The sequence below is a fragment of the Loxodonta africana genome, chromosome 3 (genome assembly GCF_030014295.1).
Source record: "Loxodonta africana isolate mLoxAfr1 chromosome 3, mLoxAfr1.hap2, whole genome shotgun sequence".
Lineage (NCBI taxonomy): Eukaryota > Metazoa > Chordata > Mammalia > Proboscidea > Elephantidae > Loxodonta > Loxodonta africana.
In genome coordinates this window covers 6708044-6732505 of record NC_087344.1, presented here as the reverse complement: position 1 = coordinate 6732505, position 24462 = coordinate 6708044, and the positions used below count along the sequence as shown (strand labels likewise).

General features: G+C 55.2%; 2 protein-coding genes across 2 annotated transcripts; one reads left to right on the top strand and one right to left on the bottom strand.

Moving 5' to 3' along the window:
* Positions 1 to 51: 51 nt before the first annotated feature.
* Positions 52 to 12440, top strand: STAP2 (signal transducing adaptor family member 2). Its single transcript, XM_003421899.3, has 13 exons — positions 52 to 3058; positions 5420 to 5491; positions 5594 to 5716; positions 7216 to 7272; positions 7802 to 7902; positions 8552 to 8686; positions 9381 to 9450; positions 9553 to 9655; positions 9779 to 9853; positions 10954 to 11124; positions 11219 to 11311; positions 11388 to 11465; positions 12113 to 12440. Exons 1-13 carry the CDS (start codon positions 2957 to 2959, stop codon positions 12175 to 12177), a joined length of 1245 nt encoding a protein of 414 aa, XP_003421947.1. The 5' UTR covers positions 52 to 2956; the 3' UTR covers positions 12178 to 12440.
* Positions 12441 to 12449: 9 nt separating this feature from the next.
* Positions 12450 to 23734, bottom strand: FSD1 (fibronectin type III and SPRY domain containing 1). Its single transcript, XM_064279815.1, has 14 exons — positions 23362 to 23734; positions 22980 to 23245; positions 22829 to 22882; positions 22248 to 22424; positions 21988 to 22119; positions 20221 to 20322; positions 19441 to 19463; positions 19124 to 19245; positions 18151 to 18360; positions 16186 to 16284; positions 15303 to 15462; positions 14886 to 14965; positions 12805 to 13250; positions 12450 to 12709 (listed from the first exon to the last, which is right to left on the bottom strand). The coding sequence occupies exons 1-14, from the start codon at positions 23732 to 23734 to the stop codon at positions 12599 to 12601; spliced, it is 2355 nt and encodes a 784-aa protein (XP_064135885.1). The 3' UTR covers positions 12450 to 12598.
* Between the last annotated feature and the right edge of the window lie 728 nt (positions 23735 to 24462).

Sequence of the window (24462 nt, the reverse complement as noted above, 5' to 3'; positions counted from 1 at the left end):
TCGCATCATATGCATGTGAAAGCTGGACAATGAATAAGGAAGACCGAAGAAGAGTTGATGCCTTTGAATTGTGGTGTTGGCGAAGAATAGTGAATATACCACGGACTGCCAAAAGAAAGAACAAATCTGTCTTGGAAGAAGTACAACCAGAATGCTGCTTAAAAGCAAGGATGGCGAGACTGCGTCTTACATACTTTGGACATGTTGTCAGGAGGGATCAGTCAGTCCCTGGAGAAGGACATCATGCTTGGCAGAGTACAGGGTCAGCGGAAAAGAGGAAGACCTCACGGAGGTGAATTGACACAGTGGCTGCACCAGTGAGCTCAAGCATAACAACGATTGTAAGGATGGCGCAGGACCGGGCAGTGTTTCGTTCTGTTGTGCACAGGGTCGCCATGAGTCGGAACTGATTTGACGGCACCTAACAACAACAACAACAGTACTCCATTGTTTTATGTACCAGTTTGTTTATCTATTCATCTGTTGATGGGCATCTAGGTTGTTTCCATCTTTTTGCTATTGTGAACAATGCTGCAGTGAACATGGGTGTGCATATGTCTATTCGTGTGACGGCCCTTATTTTGCTAGGATGTATTTTTTTTTATTCCTAGGAGTGGGATTGCTGGATCATATGGTAGTTTTATATCTAGCTTTCTAAGGAAGCGCCATATCGTTTTCCAAAATAGTTGTATCCTTTTGCATTCCCACCAGCAGTGCATAAGAGTTCTGATCTCTCCACAGCCTTTCCAACATTTGTTATTTTCTGTTTTTTGATTCATGCCAGTAATGCAGGAGTGAGATGGTATCTCATTGTGGTTTTGATTTGCATTTCTCTGATGGCTTGTGATCGCGAGCATTTCCTCATGTGTGCGTTAGCTGCTTGAATGTCTTCTTTGGTGAAGTGTCTGTTTATATCTTTGCCCATTTTTTAATTGGATTATTTGTCTTTTTGTTGTAGAGGTGTTGGATTTTTCTGTAGATTTTAGAGAGAACTGTCAACCTTTAGGTTAGTAGCCAAGGGCAAACCGTTTGTATCATCCAGGGACCTCGGTAATCACACCAACCCACCCAGTGCCGTGGAGTCGATTCCGACTACTAGCGACCCTATAGCACAGGGGTCCTTCAAATGGAAGAGGGAGGCAGAAAGAGAGAGAGTGATGTAATATGAGAAGGGCTGGACCCCCATTGCTTTGAAGAGGGAGGAAGGGGGGCTATGAATCAAAGCAAGTGGGCTGCCTCTAGAAGCTGGACTGGACAAGGCAATAGGTTCACCTGAGAGCCTCAGGAAACCCTGGTGGCGTAGTGGTTAAGAGCTACAGCTGTTAAACAAAAGGTCAGCAGTTTGAATCCACCAGGTGCTCCTTGGAAACTCTGTGGGGGCAGTTCTACTCTGTCCTATAGGGTCGCTATTAGTCGGAATTGACTCGACAGCAAAGGGTTTCCAAAGCCTCAAAAAAGGAATGCAGCCCTGCCAACACCTTGATCTCAGCCTGGTAAGACCTGTGCAGCACTTCTCACCTACAGAACTGTAAGGTAATAAATTTGCATTGCTTTAAGCCACAAAATTTGTGGTAATTCCTTAAGGTCGCAGTAGAAAACAAATACACAGACTGAAGAAGAGAAATCATATAATCATCTCAGTTGGTGAAGAAAAAGCCTTTGACAAAATTCAACATCCAAGGAAGCTTAGTGGGCAGTGAGTCTATGTTAATGGGGGAGGAACAACTCGGAAAAGGAGGGTGAGAACCGTTGTACAACTTGAAGGATGTAATTGATGTCACTGAACTGTACATGTAGAAATTGCTGAATTGCACGTAAAAAGACCAAAGTTAACGGCCTGACAGAGACCGGAGGAACCCCCGAAACTATGTTCCCCGGACACTGTTAACCCAGAACTGAAACCATTCCTGAAGCCCACCCTTCAGGCAAAGATTAGACAGGCCTATCACATGTGAGGAACGTGCTTCTTAGTTCCAGCAGATACAAGAGACCAAACGAGCAGCTCCCATCCAGACGCAGGATGAGAAGGCAGGAAGGGACAGGCACTGGTGGAATGGACACAGGGAACCCAGGATGGAAAGGGGGAGTGTGCGGTCACATTGTGGGGATTGCAACCCATGTCACATAACGATATCTGTATGCATTTTTGTATGAGAAACAAACTTAGCTGTAAACTTTCACCTAAAGCATGATAAGAAAAAAAAAGGAAGGAAAAAAATTGCTGAACTGGTGCATGTTCTGCTGTGTATTCTCAACACAAATGAAAAAATAAAATAAAATTTTTTTAAAAGGAAAAAAAAAATCCACATCCACTCATAATAAGAACTCTCAGCAAACTCGGGTTAGCGGGGTACTACCTCACCTTGGAGCCCCTGGGTGGTGCAAAGAGTGAATGTGCTCAGGTGCCGACCGAAAGCTTGGAGATGCAAGTCCACCCAGAGGCCCCTCGGAAGAAAGGCCTGGCAACCTGCTTGCAAAAAATCAGCCATTGAAAACCCAGCGGAGCACAGTTCTACTCTGACACACATGGAGTCACCATGAGTTGGCATCAACCTGATGGCAGCTGGTTTTTTAGGTGTTTTGTCCTCCTTTCTGTCCACGTCCCCTCTCTGCTCTGGCACTGTGCTCCATCTATCTTCCTTCCAAACTTTTGCTGACGCAGTCTCTCCACCTGGAGCACCCTCCCTCCAGGCTCCCAGCGCTCACTCCTCCACTCCATTCCTCCAGTAGGGAGCTCCCCAGGAGAGCAGGGAAGCCAGAATTTCCCAGGATCCCTGCCCTGCCTGGGCCCAGCCCCTGTTCAGCTCCCGCCCAGCCCTGGCAGGGGAGGGAACCTAGAGGTTGACAGGCTGACAGAGCAGAGGAAATTCCCCTGGAACCTGTTTCTCAGCTTCCTGACCCAGCTGGGGTGCCCGCTGGAGGAACAGGCCCTGCACAAAAACCCAGCAGGCTGGCCATGGCCTCGGCCCTGAGCCCATCCCGGGCCACCAAGCCCAAGGGCGCCCTGCCTTCACACTACCACGAGAACTTTCTGGAGAAGAAGGGGCCCCAAGACCGGGTAAGACGGGCCGGGGACCCCTGTGCTGCTGGGCACCTGGGCAGGTGTGGCACTTCTCTGAGCCTGGTCTCCCTGCCTGGCCAAAGGGGGGACTGGACACGCTCAGGGCACGCGGCAGGGACTGGGGAGGGATCCTGCCCTCTGTCTGTCTCTCTGTGTGTCTCCCTATCTCTGTCTCTATGTGTCTCCTCGGATTTGATCTCTTTCTCTGTATCTCTCTGCCTGTCTCCATCTGTCTCAGTGTCTCTCTCTGTCTCTATCTCTTTGTCTCTGCCTCTGCCTCTATCTCTCTCTCTGTCCCTGTCTGTCTCAATTATCTGTGTCTATCTCTGTCTCTCTAAAAAAAACTAAAAAAAAAAAATTTTTTTATCCCTGTCTCTCTATGTCTCAGTCTTTCTGTCTCTGTGTCAATCATTCGTGTCTATCTCCGTCTCTCTTTCTCTGTTTCATTTGTGTCTGTCTATCTCCATCTGTCTCTCTTTGTCACTGTTTCTAACTCTCTCTCTGGGCTCTCCTTCTGCCTCTAAGATACAAAAAAGACCAGGGACTTCCTCCAGGAAATGGGCAACTCTGAGTCCTGTACTTCCTCCCACTCTGTCCCAGGGCAGAACTCACTCCACGAACCTTGGCCACAGGGGTCAGTGGGGACAGGGTGTATGTGGGGACAGTGAGGGTTGGTGGGGCACGTTTGGACGACCAGATACAGACCCCGGGATCTGTGTGTGTGCGCACGTGTGCTTGGTCCCTGCCCCTCAGTGCCCTCTAAGGCCCCACCTTTCCTGCCTCCCCACCCCCCATACCCATCTTCTAATTCAGCCTAAATGGGCGACTCTCTGCTTTTCCCTGCCCACCTCCACGCCTTCCACACTTCGGTTCCCTCCACGCAGGCTTGGCCCTCTGCTTCCACACCTCCAAATCCCCCCCCCGCCCCCCCGCCGCCAGCCATCAATGCATCTGGAGGCAGTAGATCATGGTGGTTAAAAAAGATCCCAGCCCCCAAGAGCAAGAGACTCAGGTTCAAATCCCGCTCTGTAACCTCCTCACACCAAGGCCTTATACAAGTGATGCTAACTCTTTGTGCCTCAGTTTCCTCTGTTACGGATTGGGCAGAATAGGGCCGCGGCCACAGGTACGGGACAGGAGTAGTTCTTAGCAGGCTAAGACCCTAACTCGGAACAAATACCAACCCTTTACATGTATGAACGCCCCTCATTCTTATGACTGCTCTGCGGTTGTTAGTAATCGATTAATAAGTTGATAATAATGGTATCATTTGTATCACCATTTTAGAACTGGGGAAACTGAGGCATGGAGTGCTTAAATAACACACCCAATGGCACCTGGGTGATAGAGGATGAAGCCAAGGGTTTAACCATATTCAGTTTAACCAGTTATTGCTCTACTCCCAGTGCCTGGAACAGTGCCTTGAACAGTGCCTGGCATCAGCCGACCCTCAGTAAATGTTAAGTGTGGGGATGGATGGATGGATGGACGGACGGACGGACGGACGGACGGATGGATGGATACATGGATGGACGGATGGATGGATGGATACATGAATGGGTGGATGGATGGATTGGATGGACGGACGGACGGACGGACGGGCGGATGGGCGGGCGGGCGGATGGACGGATGGGCGGGTGGACGGGTGGACGGGTGGGTGGATGGATGGATACATGGATGGATACATGGATGGATACATGGATGGACGGATGGATACATGGATGGACGGATGGACGGATGGATGGATACATGAATGGGTGGATGGATGGATGGATGGATGGATGGATGGATACATGGATGGGCAGATGGATGGATGGATGGATACATGGATGGGCGGATGGATGGATGAATGGATGGATGGATGGATGGATGGATGGGTGGGTGGGTGGGTGGGGGGGTGGATGGATGGATGGATGGATGGATGGATGGGTCAGTGGATGGGTGGATGGATGGATGGATGGACAGACGGACGGATGGATGGGTCAGTGGATGGGCGGATGGATGAGTGGATGGATAGATGAAACACCAGAAAGCCAGTTAGCTAAACTTAGTCCTGGGCCCCACCCACTCCCACAGATTGGGAGCCTGCTCCAGGTTCCCAGACCAATCAAGGTTTTCTTTTGGCTTTTCCTTGGAGGATAACAGATCCTCCAGCTGCAGGGTCATAAGTGGGAGTGGGAGGGCCTCTAAAGAGGCAACATTTGATCAAAAACCCAAAGCAAGTGATGAAGGTAGCTATCTCAAGAATTGGAGGAACAATATCCAGGTAGAGAGGAGAGTCAGTGCAAAGGCCCTGAGGTAGGAAGTACCTGGTTTTGCCACCTCACCTCCTTCTCTTTCTCTACCTCTGGTCCCCAGGATTACAGGAAGTTCTGGGCAGGCCTCCAGGGTCTAACACTTTATTTCTACAATAGCAATCGGGATTTCCAGGTAAGGATGAGGATGGGGGTTTAGGAGGTGGTCCTCCCTTGACCCCAGGGACCAAGCAGAGAATGTGGGTGGTGTGGTTGACCTAGCAGCTGTGTCCCCCAGCATGTGGACAAGGTAGACCTGGAAGGATTTGTGAAGCTCACAGATGAGGCTCCCCTGAGAAACGTGCATGACCCTGGAATCCACTTCAGCTTGGTCCTCTGGAACCAGGAGATCAAGTTCAGGGTAAGTCCCTTGTGGGGCTGGTAGAAGAAGCTCCCTCCCTATCGTGCCAACCATTAGACACACACCAGGATGGAATGGTGACCTTGGCATGGTGACCTTGGACAAGTCACTCAACTTCTCTGGGCCTCAATTTCCTCAGCTGCAAAATGGGTAATAGGTATAAAAACCAAGCCAAACCCGTTGATGTTGAGTCAATTCTGACTCATAGCTACCCTTTAGGACAGAGTAGAACTGCCCTACAGGGTTTCCAAGGAGCGGATGGTGGATTCGAACTGCCCACCTCTTGGTTAGCAGCCAAGTTCTTAGCCACTGTGCCACCGTGGCTCCAATGGGCATAAAGTGCCCCCAAAAGATCTGAGCTACAAGGATCGTTAGTGCCATCATTCATTCTTCCAACAAACATTTATGGAGCACCTACTGTGTGCTGAATGGTGTTCCAGTTGCTGGGGGACACAGCGGCGAACAAGACAATCAAAAACCCTAGTTCAGGTGGGGAGGCACACCATAAACAATAGAAGTGTTTTCCATGTACAGTGTCAGGTGCTGGTAAATGCTAGGGAGGCAGGTGCTGGGGAAAGTGGGGAGGCGGCATCACAGTGTTAATAGTGTGATCAGGCAAGGTGAGGGAGCTAGCAGTGTAGAGTGCTTCAGCTGAGGGGAAGCCTGTGCAAAGGCCCTGGGACAGGACCAGACCTGGTGAGTTGGAGAAACAGTGAGGAGACTCCTGTGGCTGGAGCGGAGTGAGGGAGAGGGAGGGAGAAGGAGGGGAGGGCAGGGAAGGGACAGGCAGGTGGTGCAGGGCCTGGTGGGCAGCAGGGAGGCCTTGGGCTTTTGCTCTGAGGGCAGCGGGAGCCCTGGAGGACTCTGAGCAGAAGAGGGACGGGCCTGACTCAGGTGCTCACGGCCGCCCTCTGGGGGCTGTGAGGAGGACAGACTGGGTGGGAGACAGAGGAGAAGTGGGCCCTGGGAAAGTCTGGCAGAAGAGAGTTTCAGGCAGAGGGGCCAGCCCATGCAAAGGCCCTGGGGCAGGACCTTGCCTGGTGAGTTGGAGAAACAGTGAGGAGGCCCGTGTGGCTGGAGCAGAGGGAGTGAAGGGGGCAGAGGAAGAGGGGAGGGCAGGGTGGGGACAGGGCAGGTCATGCAGAGCCCTGTGGGCTGCAGGGAGGACTTGGGCATTTACCCCCATGAGGTAGAAGTTCCATGAGTGTTTAGACCCTAAGAGGTTAATTTTTTTGTGTGGTCGTAGCCACTGTCTATGGTTAATTTTTTTAAATGTTAATATAACATAGTTCTTACTAAGGACTTAATATACACAGGCACCATCCTAAATTAACCTGTGCTAACATTTAATCTTCCAAAACGATTCTTTGAAACATATTTTAATATTTAATCTTCCAAAAAGATCCTTTGAAACAGGGACTATGATTCCTTACCCCCATTTCACAGATGAGTAAACTGAGGCTCATTGGCATGGACTTTTCTTTCTTTCCCTGTCTTAGGTGGACAGCCTGGAGTCTAGGGAGATGTGGAAAGGCTTCATCCTGACCGTGGTGGAGGTGAGAGAGGCTGCCCTTTCCCTTCCCTTCCCCACGACGACTCTTCAGAAATCCTCTTTTCACTTCCATCCTTTATTCCCCAAACGACCGTCTAGAGTATAGAATACAGGTCTCAAACTGGTGGACCGAGGGCCAAGTATAGCCACAAACATTTTTTTGTCTTGCCAACAAAGTACTAAAACATTTAAAATTAGCTGCCATCGTTTTAAAAACCATGCATTTTAGTCTCCATTTCTGGTTTCTCTTTTACTCTTTTCTTCCCTGCTTGGCCCCTGCAGGTCGTTGAGTTTGAGACCCTGGATTCTAGCCTCTCCTCTGTCCCTCCTCCCCATCACTGAAGTGCTCTCTTCTTCGAGTCCCTTTCTGGAAGCCCTCTCTACCCCTGAGGTCTCAGGGGGCCCTGGAGGCCCCAGACCTAGGTTCCCATCCCGGCTCTGCACTCTGGCCTCAGTCTATCCCTCTGTGACCTGGGCACAGCCGTCCGTTCCCTGACGGCTGGGAGGGTCGCTATGTCCCAATCTCCTCTCAGCTCCGTGTGCCTACCAACCTGATCTTGCTGCCTGGACACCTGTACATGATGGCCGAGGCCCGGGACAGAGAGGAGGCGCGCCGTGCACTAGTGAAGCCATCGTGAGTGGCCAGCCTGGCCCGAGGGGATCGGGGATGTGGGCGGAGTGTGCGACCTGGGGCTGGGGTGGACAGTCAGCCAGGCCACTCGGAGTTGGGTCTAGGACTGGAGACGGGACTGCATCCGGCCTGGGGCGGGGTTAGGCCCCATGCTGGGGGCAAAAAAGGATCTCAGGAGGCGAGTCCAGGTACTTGGGGGTGGGGCTGGGTCTCCAGGGACGGATATAGACGGCCTAAAGGTGGGGCTGGGTTCCCGGGGAGGGTCTAGGTTCCTGGGGGGCAGTGTGGGGCAGGAGGGAAATGGCGGTGGGTGTGCCGGGGTGGGATTACGTGCCGGAAGGGTGTGGCTGGGTCTCCAGGGGCGGGTCATGTTCCAGGGCGGCGGGACTGGGTCTCTAAGGGTTGTAGCCTGGACCGTGGGGCGGGAGAGGATTTCAGGGGGCGTGTCTAGGTGTCTGGGGGCGGAGCTAGGTCTCGGGGGCGGGTCATGTTCTGGGAGGACCGAGAGGGGTCTCCAGGGGCCGGACCTCGGCCTGGGGGCAGGACAAGTTCTCAGGGGCGAGGCCATGTGCATAGGGCGGGGCCTGTGTATGGTGGGCGGGGCCTCCAAGGGCGGGGCGTGTCCCCAAGTGGGTGACACCACCTGCCGCAGGTGCTACCTGAATGTGAGCCGTCTGGAGGCGCAGCTACTCCTCGAGCGCTACCCGGAGTGCGGGAACCTGTTGCTGCGGCCCAGCGGGGGCGGCGCGGGCGGCGTGTCGGTCACTACACGCCAGACGCTCAACAGGTGCGCAGGGTGGGAGGCGTGGTCAAACACGGGGCGTGGCCGGATAAGGGGCGGAGCCAGCCTGAAAGCTAGTCGGCCTATGGGCGGAGTCAAAGATGTGCGGGGGCAGCTCCTGGGGGCGGGGCCAGAGCCCTACTCTGGGAATGAGGATTAGGGTCAAGTCCAGGGGACAGAATCAGCGCTATAAGGGGAGTCCTGGCCAGGGTCTTCTTTGGTGGTTGAGTAAGTGTCTAGTCGGAGCCACACTGGGGTGGAGTCAGAGCTTGGGGTAGATCTCAAAACCAAAAACCAAACCCAGTGCCGTCGAGTCGATTCCGGCTCATATCGACCCTATAGGACAGGGTAGAACTGCCTCATAGAGTTTCCAACGAGCGCCTGGCGAATTCGAACTGCTGACCCTTGGGTTAGCAGCCTTAGCACTTAACCACTTAAAAAACTTAACCACTTAAAAAACTAAAAAACCACTTAAACCTGGTGAGAATTCAGAACTGGGGCGGGGCGAAGTCTTGGGGGTGGAGCCAGTCAGGCCTGATCCTCCCTGGGGGCAGGGCCAGGATACCAGGCGGAGCCTCCCTCTCCCCTGGGGGTGGGGCCAGTCGAGTCTGGCCCTCCGTGGGCGGGGTCAGATCACGGGGCGGGGTCAGCCAGGAAGCCTGAGCCGAGTCCCTTCTTGCCCCCCATCTCCGCCTTTTAGCTTGCCGGTGATCCGGCACTACAAGGTGAAGCACGAGGGGTCCACGTACGTGATCGACGTGGAGGAGCCGGTGAGCCGTGGGCCGGGTTGGGACCCAGGAGGATAAGCGGACTGGCGAGGCCCCCCCACGCCCATTCCCCGCTTCCTGACCGCACTCCCCACCCGCCCCCAGTTCTCCTGCGCCTCACTGGACGCCGTCGTCAACTATTTCGTGTTGCACACCAATAAGGCGCTGGTGCCCTTCCTGCTGGACGAGGACTACGAGAAGGTGCTAGGTGGGTGCAGCCTCGGAGAGCTGGGGGCCCAGTCCGCGCCACTCCAGCCCCCTCACCTACGGGCATCCCTTGGGGCTAGGCCCCGGCCACCGCGCCCCCTCCAGGCCGCCCTCTCTGTTCCAGGCTACGTGGAGGCGGATAACGAGAATGGCGAGTGTGTGTGGCTGGTGCCCTCGGCCCCCAAGGCCCCCGGCCCAGGTGATGCCCCCTCCCCGAGGCCGCTGGGGCAGAATAGGGGATGGGTTGGGGTCCACATCTAGCTGCACCCGTCAGTCAGCAGGTAGGCATATGGTGTCTCTGACCTTGAACCCAGAGATGCAGGAACTTGGAAAGTACCCAGACTCTGCCCCCAGATCGGTGAGGGGAACAGAGCCCGACAAGACACTAGGCCTGTGGTGTTGAACCTGGGGCTGTGGGGGGAGGCGTGGTGGCGGCTAGAGTTGGAGAGAAGTGGGGGAGGCTTCCTGGAGTTCAGGGTGTTTGCTGAAGGTTTCAAAGGATTTCAGTAGGTTGGGGATGGCACTGGCGGGGGGGCAGGGTGCACCTGGAGGAGCAAAGGCCCAGAGATGGGAAAAGGGGGGGGGTCTTGGGAAAGAGGTGGGAGTCAGTCCAGTTTATGGAATGGGAGTGTGGGTGGGCTGTGTGGGCTACCCGGGCTGGGCAGGAGCCCCGTGTGCACGATGTCATGTATCTACACACGTGTGCACACTCGCATACATGGACTGTGCCCACCTACATAAAAAGTTCGTACCATGACAGTTCCCATCCCTGAACATATACATACATGTGTTCGTTTACACGCCACGTAGCCCACATACACATACCCTGAGGCACAATCACATGTGTACACAAAAATGCAGACATACCCGTTCACAAGTACAAATTCAGGCTACACACACATTTACAGATATGTACTCATGACATGGAGCCCCTGGATGGTGCAAACGGTGAATGTGCTCAGCTGAGAACTAAAAGGTTGGAGGTTTGAGTCCACCCAGAGGTCCCTCAAAAGAAGGGCCTGGCAACAAGCACCCATGCATGTACCTTCAGACTCTGCAGCATCTTGCACGTATACACCCATAGAGGTGTGTGTGCTCACACCCACAGGGAACTTGAAGCTCACATACAGATTTAACCTGTGGACACATTCATACTACACGGAACACACAGACCCAAAAATGGACGTGCGCACAGACACACACACACACACATCCCTGTTCCTTGAGGCACACAGACCCATCCCTGCCCAAGGTGTCCCTGTACTGTGGGCCTGGACAGTGACCACTTTTTCCAACCAGGTCCTGCGCCCCCTGCAGGCAGCCCCAAGCAGCCACCTCCTGCATCCACACCTGTGTCCACTCAGGACAAGCCACCTCCCCTGCCCCTGCTGCCTCCGCCACCTGACCAGGGGGAGGACTATGTGATCCCCATTGGAGATGCCCCAGCTGCCGACTATGTGAATGACGAAGGTGGGTGGCAGTGATGGGGACAAGGGGGGGAGTGCTGTGGGCAGGTGGAGCAGGTTAACAGCCCATGTCACACGCCACACCGTTATTCACGCAGTGCCACCACCTAGTCGGCAGGCTGCCCTGAAGCTCAAGAAGCTGCCAAAGGCTCAAGCAAAAACCCCAAAGCCACCCATTGTGCCCAAGCCAGGTAAGGGGCCTCTTCCTAGCCCCTCCCTCTGCCCATGGAGGGTGACCTCAGCCCTCACCTGCCTTCTCCTTGGCAGAACACAAAGTCCGCAACAGCGGCCTGCTGGCCAGGAAGCTGGCAGCCAACACAGCCCAGCCATTCTTCCCTACAACAGGTAAGGGACCCAGTGTTGCAGACGTGGGACCCCTGCTGTTGCCCAGGACCCCGCACCTAGCTGGCCCCATGCTTGGTTTAATGCCATCCTGAAATGTCTGATGATTTTGGGGGAGCCCTAGGTGGCAAAAACAGTTAAGTGCTCAATTGCTAGCCAAAAGGCTGGTGGTTTAAGCCCACGCCGAGGTGCCTTGAAGGACAGGCCTGGTGACCCGCTTCGGAAAGTTCACCGCCGTGAAAACCCTATGGAGCAGTTCCGCTCTGCACACACGGTTGCCATGAGTCGGAGTCAACTCGACCGCAACCAACAATGGTTTTTTTTGAACAAGGGGCCCCTGTTTTCATTTTGCATTACCCACATCCACCGACTCCTAGCGACCCTATAGGGCAGAGCAGGGCTGCCCCGTAGGAAACTCCAAGGCTGTAATCTTTCCGGAAGCTGACTGCCACGCCTTTCTCCCATGGAGCAGCTGGTGGGTTCGAACCGCCGGCCTTTTGGTTGGCAGCTGAGCACGTTAACCACTGTACCACCATGGCTCCTTTCATTTTGTACCGGACCTGCATATTCCGTAGCCGGTTCTGGGTGGCTGGGGGAGACACAGAAATGGGCACCTGGCCCAGCTGAAACGTCAGGTGCTTACTCCCCAGGGCTGGCTGAGGTGACCGCAGAGCTGGAAGAGAAACTGCAGAAGAGGCGGGCGCTGGAGAACTGAGGTTGGACACACAGGGGGACCAGCAGGCCAACCTCAGGCACAGCACCTCCCAGGATTAAAGCCCGTGACCCCAGGGCCCATGTGTTTGGCTTGGCTTGGCTTCAGGAGAGAGTCCGTGCGTTGGCCACTTCCTGTCCCCACTTCCTCCCAGTGATCGTCAGCTCTGTGAAACCCTGACCCTGCAGAAAAAGCCCATTTCATAGGCAGGAAAGTTGAGGTCTGGTGCAGCACCACCCAGCCCCAAATAACCAGCCCCACAGCCTGGCCAGTGTTTGACCTTTATTAGGAGGCAATGTAGGGTACCTGCTCCCTGGTGGTGCCTCCAAATCAGGAGTTAAGGCTCCAAGCAGCAAGTGAGAGGAGGTGCCGGCTGGAAGAGCCGGGACCCCACGGACAACCCAGTGGGGCAGAGGCCGGGGGCCTAGGTGAGGCTGGTGTTGGAGCTGCTGGTGGCACTGCCCCGCTTCTGCAGGCAGCGCACCGAGCTAGGTACCTGTAGGCCTGTCATCACCTGGAAGCTGCCACACCACACCTGGGGGAGAGGGAGGGAAGGAGGTAGGCTGAGAGGCGAACCCCAGCACCTGACGCCACCCCCTTTCGGTTCCTGGGCCATGGACAGGGCCTCACTGTGAACGCAGGCAGCAGGGGCTGAGTGAACTTGGCCTTGAAGGTGTGCAGCAGCTGTTTGGTGCGGGCATTGTAGAAGGACAGGAGGCCTGGGGCACAGGGCAGAGCAGCAGGGGGACCAGTCAGAAGTGGGGAGGGGTATGGGGCAGAGAGACGTGTGGAGGGGGCTGGAGGTCTGGGGCAGTCAGGGTCACCTTGGTGAAAGTCGCAGTGCACGCCCAGGCAGTCGGGCACGGGGGCTTCCAGCACCTTGGCCTTGTTGGCGTGCTTGGCTGTAAAGCTGACCTGCAGCCAGTTGTTGACGTGCAGGCACCATGACGCGGCCGTCTTGCCCAGCTGTTCGAAGCGGCCCAGGCTGCGGTAGGCCACGCCCACACCAAAGGCCTTGCTGTCCGGCTCGTAGCGCACCTCCCAGTAATGCTCCCCGCCATCGATCAGTGTGTCCCCTGGGGGGCAGCGGGGTGGGGAGTGGGGACTGGGTAGAACCACAAAAGGGCCTTCCACCAAAGGGCAGCCACCCAGCTACTCCCCAACTGCAGCTACTCCCTCTAGATTCTCCCCGGGCCCCAGCTATTCCTTCTAGGTATTCCCCAGACTGTCTCAACTCCTGCTAGATACTCTCTAAGCCTCAGATGCTCCTTTCAGATTATCTACAAGCCCAAGCTGCTACTCCTTCCAGGCCTTACAAATGTCTTTTAATTCCTCCCCATGTTCAGATACTGCTCAGACTTCAGTTCTTCCCAGAGACCAGATAATTCCTTAACTTCTATTCCTTGCTGACTCTTAGTATTCCCACGGGCTTCAAATCCTACTTGAGTCAAAATACTCCCCAACTGCCAGATACTCCCCAGATAGCAGTGGCTCCATCCTGTCATTCTCTGAATCCAGACTGTACCCAGACCCAAAGTCCTGGTAGAGGCCAGATTCTCCCATTTCTCAGCTACTTCTGAGACCAAGGGTTCCCCTAGGTACTCCCCAAGTCAAAGATACTCTCCAGACCTCAGCTCTTCCTGGAATCCAGATACTCTCCAGACCTCAGTTACTCTCTCCAGCTACCCTCTGAATTCTGATACTCCTCAGATTTCAGTTCCACTCAGAGTCCAGAGGCTCTCCATATCTCAGCTAATCCCTGAGTCCACATGCTCCCCAAACTGCAGATCCAGTTTCATGCCACCCCAGCTACTCCCCAATCCTGCTATTCCTGATGCTGTGCCCCTTCCCACTGTGCAGAGCCACCCAGACCACATCGCATTTCCATATGATGTCTCAGCTCCTCCCAGACACAAGATTACCACCCCGCATATACATTTCTTCTACACGCCCCCTCTGCACTGATCTCAGCTACCCCCCAACCACAAACTGCCTAGGCTCTTTGCTACTGATTAGCTACCCCCCTCTCAAATCTCTGCCACTCTGTCGACAGCCCTCATACTGTCCCCCTGCCTCTTCCCCGAACTCCAACTCTCACCAATCCCAGATGCTCCCCAGAAAATCCAATCCTCCACAGAACTTTAACTTCCTCCCCAGCCCTAGCTTAGCCCCAGGCCCCAGCTACTCCCCAACTTCCTCCCCCTAGGTATGCCACTGACCACACCAACCTTCTTATGCCTCGGCCTCTTTCTCTAGCCCGTTTCTGGTCAGTCACAATTCCCCTAAAACCCAGATCCTCCACTGCTTCCAGCTTCTCCTTCACAGGGTCCAATTGCTCCTGTGGTGCTAATTCCTCCAATTCTAGCCATTCTCCCAGCTTCTCCTCAGACACCAGCTACTCTCATTGGCTTGTCCACACACCCTAAGCCACTTCCCCGGGCTTCTGACTTCAGCTCCTCCCCAAATCCCAGCTACTCCACAGGCCCTAAGAAATCCCCAGTCTAGTCCAGAGCCACGTTCCTTAGCTCCATAGGCTCTGGCTTGCCCCAGTAATCCCTCGATCCTGCAATTTCCCATTTCCCCAGTACCAGAGCAACACAGAACAGCTTTATGGATGGCTGCCTTGGTTTCCCCAGCCAAAGGAGTTCTCCCTTACTCCCCGCCCATCACCCAGACCTTCCCTCTTGCCTTTCTCCTGCCCCTCTCCTTACCCAGCACTGTGTAGGACTCAGCTGTGAAACGGTCCCGTCCCCCACGACCTGAGGGCATCCTCTTGGGCGATGGAGTACCTCTGTGGGTGGCAGGGAGGGGGGAATCTCAACTCAGCCCTCACCTCACCCACACGAGGGCTTCCCTGCTCCACCCCAGCCACTGTGGGTTTTTTTGGTCAGTCCCTGAAAGTATTTGATTCTTTTCATACGCTGGGTCCCTCACGTCAGAATATGCCTGTGCCCTTGGCCACTTCAAAAACTCCTATTCAACCGTCAAAACCCAGTTCCAAGTGTCCTCTCCCCTCATTCACTCACTGGGCTCCCTCTACCCCAGCCCTGATCACAGTGGGCTGAGTGTGTCCATGTCCAGCTTGATCTCCTCCACCAGAAATTCAGGGAGGGAGGAGGACAGGCTACCTGGCCGGGGAGTTGACGGGGGACGCTGTCCTCCCCTTGCCGTCTTTCTCGCGAGCCTTGATATCCTGTACCTTCCCGCCCATGGCGTCCCACTCCACGGAGAGCTCATCCACCCGCAGGTTCTGGTGGGATGTGGACGCATCCAGGCGGAACGTGAACGCTGGGGCCGGGCGGACATGGGGGTCACAGAGACGGGGAAAGCCAGAGAGAGACAGACAGTGATCAAGACAGGGACAAGGGACAGGAAGGGACACAGAGACAGGGACTGAGAGACAGACAGACACACAGACCAAGGCTCAGGCAGAAAGACACAGAGAGAGACAAGGGAGGTAGTACGGGGGCAGAACATGGAGCCAGAAGGGTGAAGGCCGAGGGGTTGGTGCCTAAAGGTCTCCCAGGTTTGGAAATATTTTCAAACCAATTGTGCTGCCCTAAGTCTCCGTTGAGGATTAATCCCACGAAAGGCGGTGGGCTACAGCATGAAGGGGTTAGGCTAGACGGCAGCAGGCCTTCCTAGCAGGGCATGCAAAAGAGTCACTGTGGAAGGCTGTGGAATCCGTCTTCAGTACTGGTACCCCGTCCCACCCCCAGCTCTATAGTGGACTTTTTTTTTTTTGGATGTGTGTGTGAGAGAGACAGAGAGAGTATAAAAGCTCCCCAGTATAACGGATCAACCTCAAAAGCAAGGAGGACAGAAGCACAGTTGTCCCGAACATTCAGGTTAAGGAGGCTGCCTTGGATCGAGCCCAGAGCTTCCCAGCAGCCAGCGCCACCAGGGCCGCAGAGCCCTGACGAGAAGATTCTCACCAGACACACTGGTCCTCGGGACCCGGGGAGGGAGGGGCTGTGGAGTTGGAGCAGGGTAGGGATGGGAGCCAGTCACCTGGTGTCTCCAGGGTCACCGGGTCAGAGAACTCGCCGGCAACCGCCTTGTTGCAGGCCTTCACGCGGAAGTTCATGTATTTCATATCAAACTTGAGACCTGGGGGCAGGAGGAGAATCCCAACACTGTGTACAGGCCAAGCAGTACCAAAGCAGTCATCATCGAGTCAGCTCCGACTCCTGGTGACCCCGTGTGTGTGACACTAGCACAGTGCTCCATAGGGTTTTCAATGGCTGAATTTTCAGAAAGAGATCTCCAGGTCTTTCTTCCGAGGTACCTCTGGGTAGACCTGATTCCTCCAACCTTTTGGTTAGCAGCCGAACAAATTCACGGTCTGCGCCACCCAGGGACTCCTGTACAAGCTACGTGTACCACTGGGCAAAGCTGGGGGGAAAAAGACACACGGCCTCCCTGTACATTCATTTGTAGCTTCCTGGGAACCTATAATTATGTCTGAATAAAAAGTTACAACCACAAAAAAGGCGCGAAGGCCTGGAGGAGAGGTTTGTGGAATCCTGCAAAAATGGGGTGTGTTTGTTTTGAGTCTCAGGCAAACGATAAACCAATAACTTCTCTGGCCCTTTTGCTGTCGGGTGGCTTTTCTCGCCTGTAATTAGCATGCTCATTATTAACCATGTATGCTAATTACAGTGAAGGCGTAGGCTGATTACAGCCCCAGAGCAAGCTGGTGAATGGTGGTAGTTATCTTGGCAGCTAGGCTCCACGCCCCTGTGGGTTTCCCTTGACTCAGAATGGCTTTTTAAAGACATTGGGGACCCCCAGTGTTTCACTCCTTCATACCTGCCCCCCCCACCAGTCGGGTGGATTCCCCAGACTTTTTTGATTTTTTAATAATTGCCAAGGGAATTTCTAGATACTGAAAGGGTGCCCCTCAGAGCTACAGCACCATGGAAGCAGGGATTTTTATCCTCTGTAGTGGTGGTGCGATGGTTAAGAGCTCGGCTGCTAATCAAAATGTCGGCAGTTCGAATCCATCAGCTGCTCCTGGGGCAGTTCTGCTCTGTCCTAAAAGATCGCCATGAGTCAGAATCTATTTGACAGCAACCATCTGGATACTGTGAGGACAGTGCCTGGTACACCATAATCCAAAACCCAACCAGTTGCCATCAAGTCCACCTGGACTCACGGTGACCCTATCTGATTTTCTGGAAGCAGATTGCCAGGCCTTTTCTTCCGAGGTGCCCCGGGGTGGACTCCAACTGCCAACCTTTCCAATAGCAGCAGAGCGCAGTAACCATTTCAGCCACCCGTAGATACTCGATAAATTAGAATGTATGCAGGAATGAACGTTGGATAGTGGAGATAATAGAGCACAAAGTGGCTTCGCTCCCTGTACCTCAGTTTCCTCATCTGTAAAACGGCGACGGTAAGTACTGTGGTTAGGTGCCAGCTGAGTCAAGTCCAGCCCATGGTGACCCTACGTGAGAGAGCAGAACTGCCTCATAGGGGTTCCCTGGCTGTAAGCTTTAAAGGGGCAGATCACCAGGGTTCTTTCCTGCGGAGCCGCTGGGTGGCTTTGAACCGCTAGCCGTTCCGTTAGCCCAACCCAGTGCCGTCGAGTCGATTCCGACTCATAGCGACCCTGTAGGGCAGAGTAGAACTGCCCCCATAGAGTTTCCGAGGAGCGCCTGGTGGGTTTGAACTGCCGACCCCTTTCAGTTAGCAGCCGAGTGCTTAAATGCTGCACCACCAGGGCTTCTGACCAGAAATACAGCAAATATTATATGTGGGTAAAATGCTTAGTACATAGTAGGCGCTCAGTAAACAGTGCCGCAGCATGATCACTATCATCTTCGTTATTATCACCTTCTGAGACCGCTGACCAGCCCAGCCATGTGGCTGTCACCCCACGGGCTTTGGCGTGCCTCAGCAAGGCCCGGGGACTAACTGGGGACGGGAGCCGGGGAGCAGGGCTGTGCAGGGGTCAGCAGGGGCTGCTCTCACCAGTCAGGGTGTACTCCGTCTGCCGGATGCCCTCGATGACCATCCAGGGCTGGTCCTCCTTGAGGCTGGGCGGGCCCTCGAAGTTTGTCCGCCGGTATTCCAGCACGTAGTGGTCAATCTTGCTGTCCTCGTCTGGCATGCGCCACGCCAGGGTCACGCAATTGTCCGCCACCAGGGACTCGGCCAGGTCAATCACCGGGGCGCTGGGCACTGCCCAGGGTAGAGGGGAAGGGGGTCAGGGTTCTGGGACTCGGGCAGGCCTCCTCGGGATTCCACCGTTGCAGGCAGGGCCCGTTCAGGGTTCTGGGCTCCCCCACCATGTGGTTCTGGGAATGGGGGTGAGGTCCCCTGGGGCTCTGGGGATGGGGGAGGGCCCCCTCAGAGTTCTGGGCCTCCTCGTGGTTCCAGGATGGAAGTGGGGCCCCCTGGAGTTTCTGGGGATGAGGGTGGACCCCTCGGGTTTCTGGAGATGGGGGCGGGGTCCCCATGAGGTTCTGAGGATGGCAGAGGCCCTCTCAGGGATTCACCCTTGGGGACTGGGTATCCACAGAGTTCTGGGCATGGGGCCAGGGCCTCCTTGAGGTTCTACCCTTGGGGGCTGGGCATTCTCGGGGTCCTGGAACCAGGGGCAGGGCTCCATAAGGTTCCACCAAAGATGGGGTTGGGGCAGGGTTTTCTCAGGGTTCTACCAACCACAGAGTGGGCCTTCTCAGGATTCCACCATTTAGTGGCAAAACTTTTCCAGAATTCTCTACCAGTGTGGGGCGTGACCTTCCTGACATTCCACCACTGGGGGGCGGGGCTTCTCAGGGCCCCACCCTGGGCATGGTCTTCAGCTCCACCCCCTGGGGAGGGGCCTTCTTGGGATTCAGCCACAGGCTGGTCAGCCTTACTCCAGGCCTCCTGTCAGGGTCTCCTAGGCTCCCTGGCCCTTTCCCTGAAATGCCAGCCCTCCAGCGAGTTCCCCTCTCACCAGGAAGGAACGTGAGCGCCTGTAGGATCTGCCGCTCTTGTGCAAAGTCCACCATGAGGTGACTCATGTTGTCACTGACTTTGGCTTTCAACGACAGCCGGAAGGCAGGGGCCATCGTCACACTGCGGGGGGGGGAGGGGGGAGCCTGCTGGAAGGCGTCTCGGGGGGCTCCAGGCGGGATCTGAGGTGTGTGTGTGTGACCCCCCGCTCCCGTTGGTCCGGTCCAGTGCTCCGGGCCGAGGGACCCTCACCTGGGGGTCCCCACCTTCACACCACTGGCAGGGCACTGGGGTAGGGGCCAGATCCCAGCATCTTACCCATCCTTTATTTGCTTGGCAGCCTAAAGAGAGACAGAAAAATTCAGACCTGTCTCAACCGAATCAGAAAGCCCCTAGCCAGATGGGAAGACTAAAGTCCCCAGGCACCCACTGCTGGGGACCCGGAGACTTCTTCCCTCTGTGCTGTGTCACAAGAGGTTAAGGGGGGCAAAGATAGGCCCCCATCCCCACCTCCTGCCCCGTGGCCGCTACCTATGGTGGCCAAATTTAGCAGATAAAAATACAGGACACCTAAGTCAAACTTGCATTTCAGATAAACGATGAATAAATTTTTAGTAATAACTATGGCCCATGCAATATTTGAGAGATACTTAACATTGCATGGGATATACTTACACTAAAAATGAGCTGTTACATTTGAATTTCAGAGAAGCAAAGCATTTTTAATTTGAGAGAAACACATAATTTTTAGCATAAGTATGTCCCATGTGATATTTGGGACAAACTTATACTAAATCTTAAAAAACTCAAAAACCAAGCCCCATTCCCATCAAGTCCATTCCGTCTCATAGCGACCCTATAGAACAGAGTAGAACTGCCCTATAGGGTTTCCAAGGAGCATCTGGTGGATTCAAATCGCCAACCTTCTGGTTAGCAGCCGAACTTTTAACCACTACGCCACCAGGGTTTCCATACTAAATCTTACACAGACTGTATTTATACTAAAAAATTATTTGTTGTTTATCTGAAATTCAAGTTTAACTGGCCGTTCTGTGTTTTATCTGGTGACCCTCCTGGAATGGCATCCGAGGTGCCCACCTGGGGAAAGTCCTCGCTGTCTGTGGCCTGCAGGGTCTGGTTGGCTGTCTCCAGAAGTTCCTCGGAGCTCTCCAGGGCCCGCGTGCAGGCGGCCAGCTGGTTCTACAGGTGATAGGGCACTGCAAATCACCACAGTGCCAGACACCTCACCCTACTGCACCAAACCCTCCCAGAACTCCCCATCACCCTCAGGATATGGGGTATTTTACCCTTCAAGCTGGGTGCTGTCAAAAGACTGACTACCTGGGTCGTTGCCCATTGGAGAGGACGGCGAGGTCCGAGAGCCTGGGTTAGGCATTACCCCTGAGCTGCTAGATTGTGATAAGATCCAGGGAGTCTCGGGAGAGGGGAGGGGGCTCAAACAGCAGGGGCCATATGGGAAGCTTGGGGAACCAGCTCTTTAAACACAAAGGAAGGTACCTGAAGCCCTAGTGCTGCTGTAGCAATACTTCAGGGCCCATGTGCTCCAGGCCCTGGAGCCTCTCCACCTCTGCTCCTACCTCACTCTGGCCACACTGGATTCTAGCTTCGCACCGGACAGCTCAGAGTCACCTGTGGGATCCCTTTCTTAAAAACTCACATGACCTGGCCACACCTGAGCCCAGAGATTCCAGTCCCTGGAGATGGGAATCTGGGATTTGAGGACGTTGCCCAGAAAGTCTGGATGCAGCCCGAGGGAAACTAGCTTGGAGTCTGAGACCCATGGGAGCCATGGGAGGTGTTTGAGAGGCAGTGATACCGTCAGATCTGGGGACCAGTGGGAGACAGTGCATAAGGACAGGAAGAGGAGGGGTTGGGTGAGAGAGGGAATTAAGAGGGAGCACAGAAGGACGTGGGGGTTGATGGGCCATGGCTAGTGTTAGGGATAAATTGTATTCCACAAAAATATGTGTTGTAAATCCTACTATACCTGTGGTTATGATCCCCTTTGGGAATAGGGTTTTCTTTGTTATGTTAGGGAGACAGTGTAGGGTATGTTTTGAGTCAATTTCTCTTGACATATAAAAACAGGAGATTAGGCATAGAGGGACAAACGCAGTTGGGGGAAGACAGATGCCACACCACGTGAAGATCACCAAGGAGCCAAGGAACAAGGACCTGCCCCAGAGCAGAGACAAAAAGCCTTCCCCTAGAGCCAGCACCCTGAATTCAGACTTCTAGCCACCTAATTATGGTGTTGGCAAAGAATATTGAATCTACCACGGGCTGCCAGAAGAACGAACAAATCTGTCTTGGAAGAAGTACAACCAGAATGCTCCTTAGAAGTGAGGATGGCGAGACTGTGTCTTACATACTTTGGACATGTTGTCAGAAGGGATAGGTCCCTGGAGAAGGACATCATGCTTGGCAGAGTACAGGGTCAGCGGAAAAGAGGAAGACCCTCAACGAGGTGGATTGACACAGTGGCTGCAACAATGAGCTCAAGTATGACAACGATTGTAAGGATGGTGCAGGACGGGGCAGTGTTTCATTCTGTTGTACATAGGGTTGCTATGAGTCGGAACTGGCTTGAGGGCACCTAACAGCCTTTTCATTGTGAGAAAATAAATTTCTGTTCACTCAAGCCACCCACTTGTGGTATTTCTGTTATGGCAACACTAGATCACAGGCAGAGAAGGCACGGGAGAGGGAGATGAGGGAAAAGGGGAGGTGAGCCCGACACCGGGTCTCAGGCTCTGGACACCGGCGAGACTCAGGGCCACCTCCAGGTCAGGGCACAGAAGGAGGAGCCTGTTTGGAGGGAGATGCTGAGGCCAGCTGCCCCACCTGCAGCTCGTAGGTACGGCTGGCGCGGTCCTGCTTGATCTTCATGAGCATATTCTCCTTCAGCTCCTCCAGGAGGGAGAAGAGGGACTGGAATTCTGCCTCCAGGTCCCCCTGCACCTTGGCCGAATTTGCCTGGCAGAGGACACCAGGGGTCAGACAAACCCCTTGTCCAGATGCGAAGACTGAGGCCTGGGGGTGAACCGACTGGCCCGCCCCCTGGCTGCTCCTGCCCGCCCTGCTGGGGGTGGTACCTTCCTCACCTCCACATTCAGTAGCATACGCTTGAGGGAGTAAATGAAACTCTGGATCTCTTCATTCTTCACAGCCAGCGTGGTGATGATTTTCCGCAGAGCCCCCTGTGCCCGCCAGAAGCACACGCAGGCCTGTGAGCCCCTCACCTGGCCCGGCTCCCCCTCCCGGGACTCCCCCTCCCAGCTCTGCCCTCCAGGGTCCCAGGGAGGAGAAGTGGGGGCCTCGGTGCTCTGGCCGTGAGATGCCTTGTCTAGCATTTGGGCACCGTGAACAAACCCATTTTACAGAAGAGGAAATCGAAGCTCAGAGCGAGCCTCTCATTAGGGACAGGGTCACAGACTGGGCCCAGAACCAGGTCTGCCCAACCACAAAGCCTTCAAGCAGGTACCTGGATGCTGAAGGTGGGGTGTGATCTGTTGGGGGGGTAAGAGGCTAGCTTGGGGAAAGAAAACCCCAGAGGAAAGGGAGCGCCACCAAAGAATGGGCTAACCTGGAGACAGGGGCCACGTGAGCAAAGACACACCCTAGGGGAGGTGGGCTAGCCTGGGATAAGGCCAGGGGAATGGGATATCTTGAAGATGAGGCTTACCTGGGGGGAAAGGACAACCTGGGGAAAGGAATTAACAGGGAGAAGGGAGATGACCTGGGGAAAGGGGGAACTGGGGACAGAGGATGCCAGGGGCCAGACAGCCCAGGTCAATGGGGATAGCCTGGGGAAAAGAGGAGGTCTGTGGGCGAACGCTGCGAGGGCCTCTGGCTCTGAGACTCTTTTCTAGGGGTGTGGGGTCGCCCATGCTGAGCTGGAGGGCGTCCTCCGGGGACACCTGGTCAGCGCCCCGGATGAAAGGTGTGGGGATGGGGTCAGGGCTGGGACTGGGATGCCGGGCGAGGGGGACACGGAGGGGACGCGCCTGGACCCAGGCCAAGGTGCTATGGGCTCCTGGGGGTCTGCGTCCGGGGTCCGGTGGGGCCAGCAGGGCGGGGCTGGGCGGGGGTGGGGCCTCGGCTGCAGAGCGGCTGGGGGGGCGCTGCGGCATCACCTGGTCCCGTCCCCTGCCCTCCCCCGCGCAGGCCCCGCCTCGCCCCGCCTGGGTCCTACCCTCTGGTCTTCCATGGCTGCACCCCGGACGCCCCCGGCCCAGCCCGGCCCGGCCCGCGGGCCCGACTCGCTCTTCTGGTCTCGGAGCTGCCTTTGCCGCTGCTGGGAGCCAATGGCCCGCCGAGCCCTCGCTGCCGCCGCCGCGCCCCCCGTCAGCTCTCCATCACTTCGCGTAGTGCGCAGGCGCGCCCGCCGCGGCAGCCTGGGAAATGTAGTTCCGCGCGGAGTCGCCGAGAGCTGGGGCCCCGGAGGTTGGGGCGCACCAGGTGACGTTGGTAGGGCTGGCTCAGCCGGAGAAAGCCCGGGCTGGTAGGCACGATGCTGCGGTTCGAGCCCTGGCCCTGCTCTGTGACCTGGGGTCCATTCCTGCCTCACCTGGTGTCTCAGTCTTCCCATTTTTCGCCTCCCCACCCCACCCCCATACACACAACTTCTTGCTGCCACTCGAACTAGCTTTCTGGGCCCTCCACGATCTGGCCCTAACCAATCACACATCTTACATTATTGAAAAGCCAAGGCCTTTGCCCAGGAGGGTCTTCAGCCTTCAATGTCTTCTTCCCCCACCCCCACTTCACAACCCAACTCCTACACATCCCACAAAGCCCCAGGCTCTAACATCTCCTCCAGAAGTTGGATGCCACGGCGAAATTCACAGGATTAGGAATGTCTGTGCCCAGCGCTGTCTCCTCCATGGGTGATATTTTAGCAAGAGTGATACCCTCAGATCTGAGGGACCAGTGGGAGGAGTTGAGAAATTGGAGATGGTGTGTAAGGACAGGAAAAGACTGAGCAATATGTGGGGCCATGGCAATGGAGAGGAGAGCATGGGAGGGCCTAGCATATACTAGGTGCTTTTTTTATCTGTGTGGCCGAGAGCTGACCACTCAAAGAGCCCAACTCTAAACCTCACAAGAGCTGACATATTTCACAGTTGAGATCACTGAGATGCCCCAACTCCATCAGACTGGCAGGCCCTGGGGCTGGATCTATGCAGGGTCCCCCGCATTGCCCCTCAGCCAACGGTGGGGATGGGGAGGGACTGGGAGCTTCAAAAAGGCACAAAAAGAGAGAAGGGCTGGGCCGGGAAGGCTGGGAGGCTGTTTGTATCTAGGAGGGGAGGCAGA

Bases quoted from the DNA above. Each gene is read 5' to 3' on its own strand.
- STAP2 (XM_003421899.3), top strand. From the start codon at position 2,957: ATGGCCTCGGCCCTGAGCCCATCCCGGGCCACCAAGCCCAAGGGCGCC. The intron at 9,451-9,552 runs GTGAGCCGTGGG...ACCCGCCCCCAG, and splicing joins TGATCGACGTGGAGGAGCCG to TTCTCCTGCGCCTCACTGGA. The intron at 11,312-11,387 runs GTAAGGGGCCTC...TCTCCTTGGCAG, and splicing joins ACCCATTGTGCCCAAGCCAG to AACACAAAGTCCGCAACAGC.
- FSD1 (XM_064279815.1), bottom strand. From the start codon at position 23,734: ATGGGAAGACTGAGACACCAGGTGAGGCAGGAATGGACCCCAGGTCAC. The intron at 16,285-18,150 runs GTGAGAGCAGCC...TCCTGCCCCCAG, and splicing joins GACGGAGTACACCCTGACTG to GTCTCAAGTTTGATATGAAA. The intron at 14,966-15,302 runs GTAGCCTGTCCT...TGCCACCCACAG, and splicing joins CCCGTCAACTCCCCGGCCAG to AGGTACTCCATCGCCCAAGA.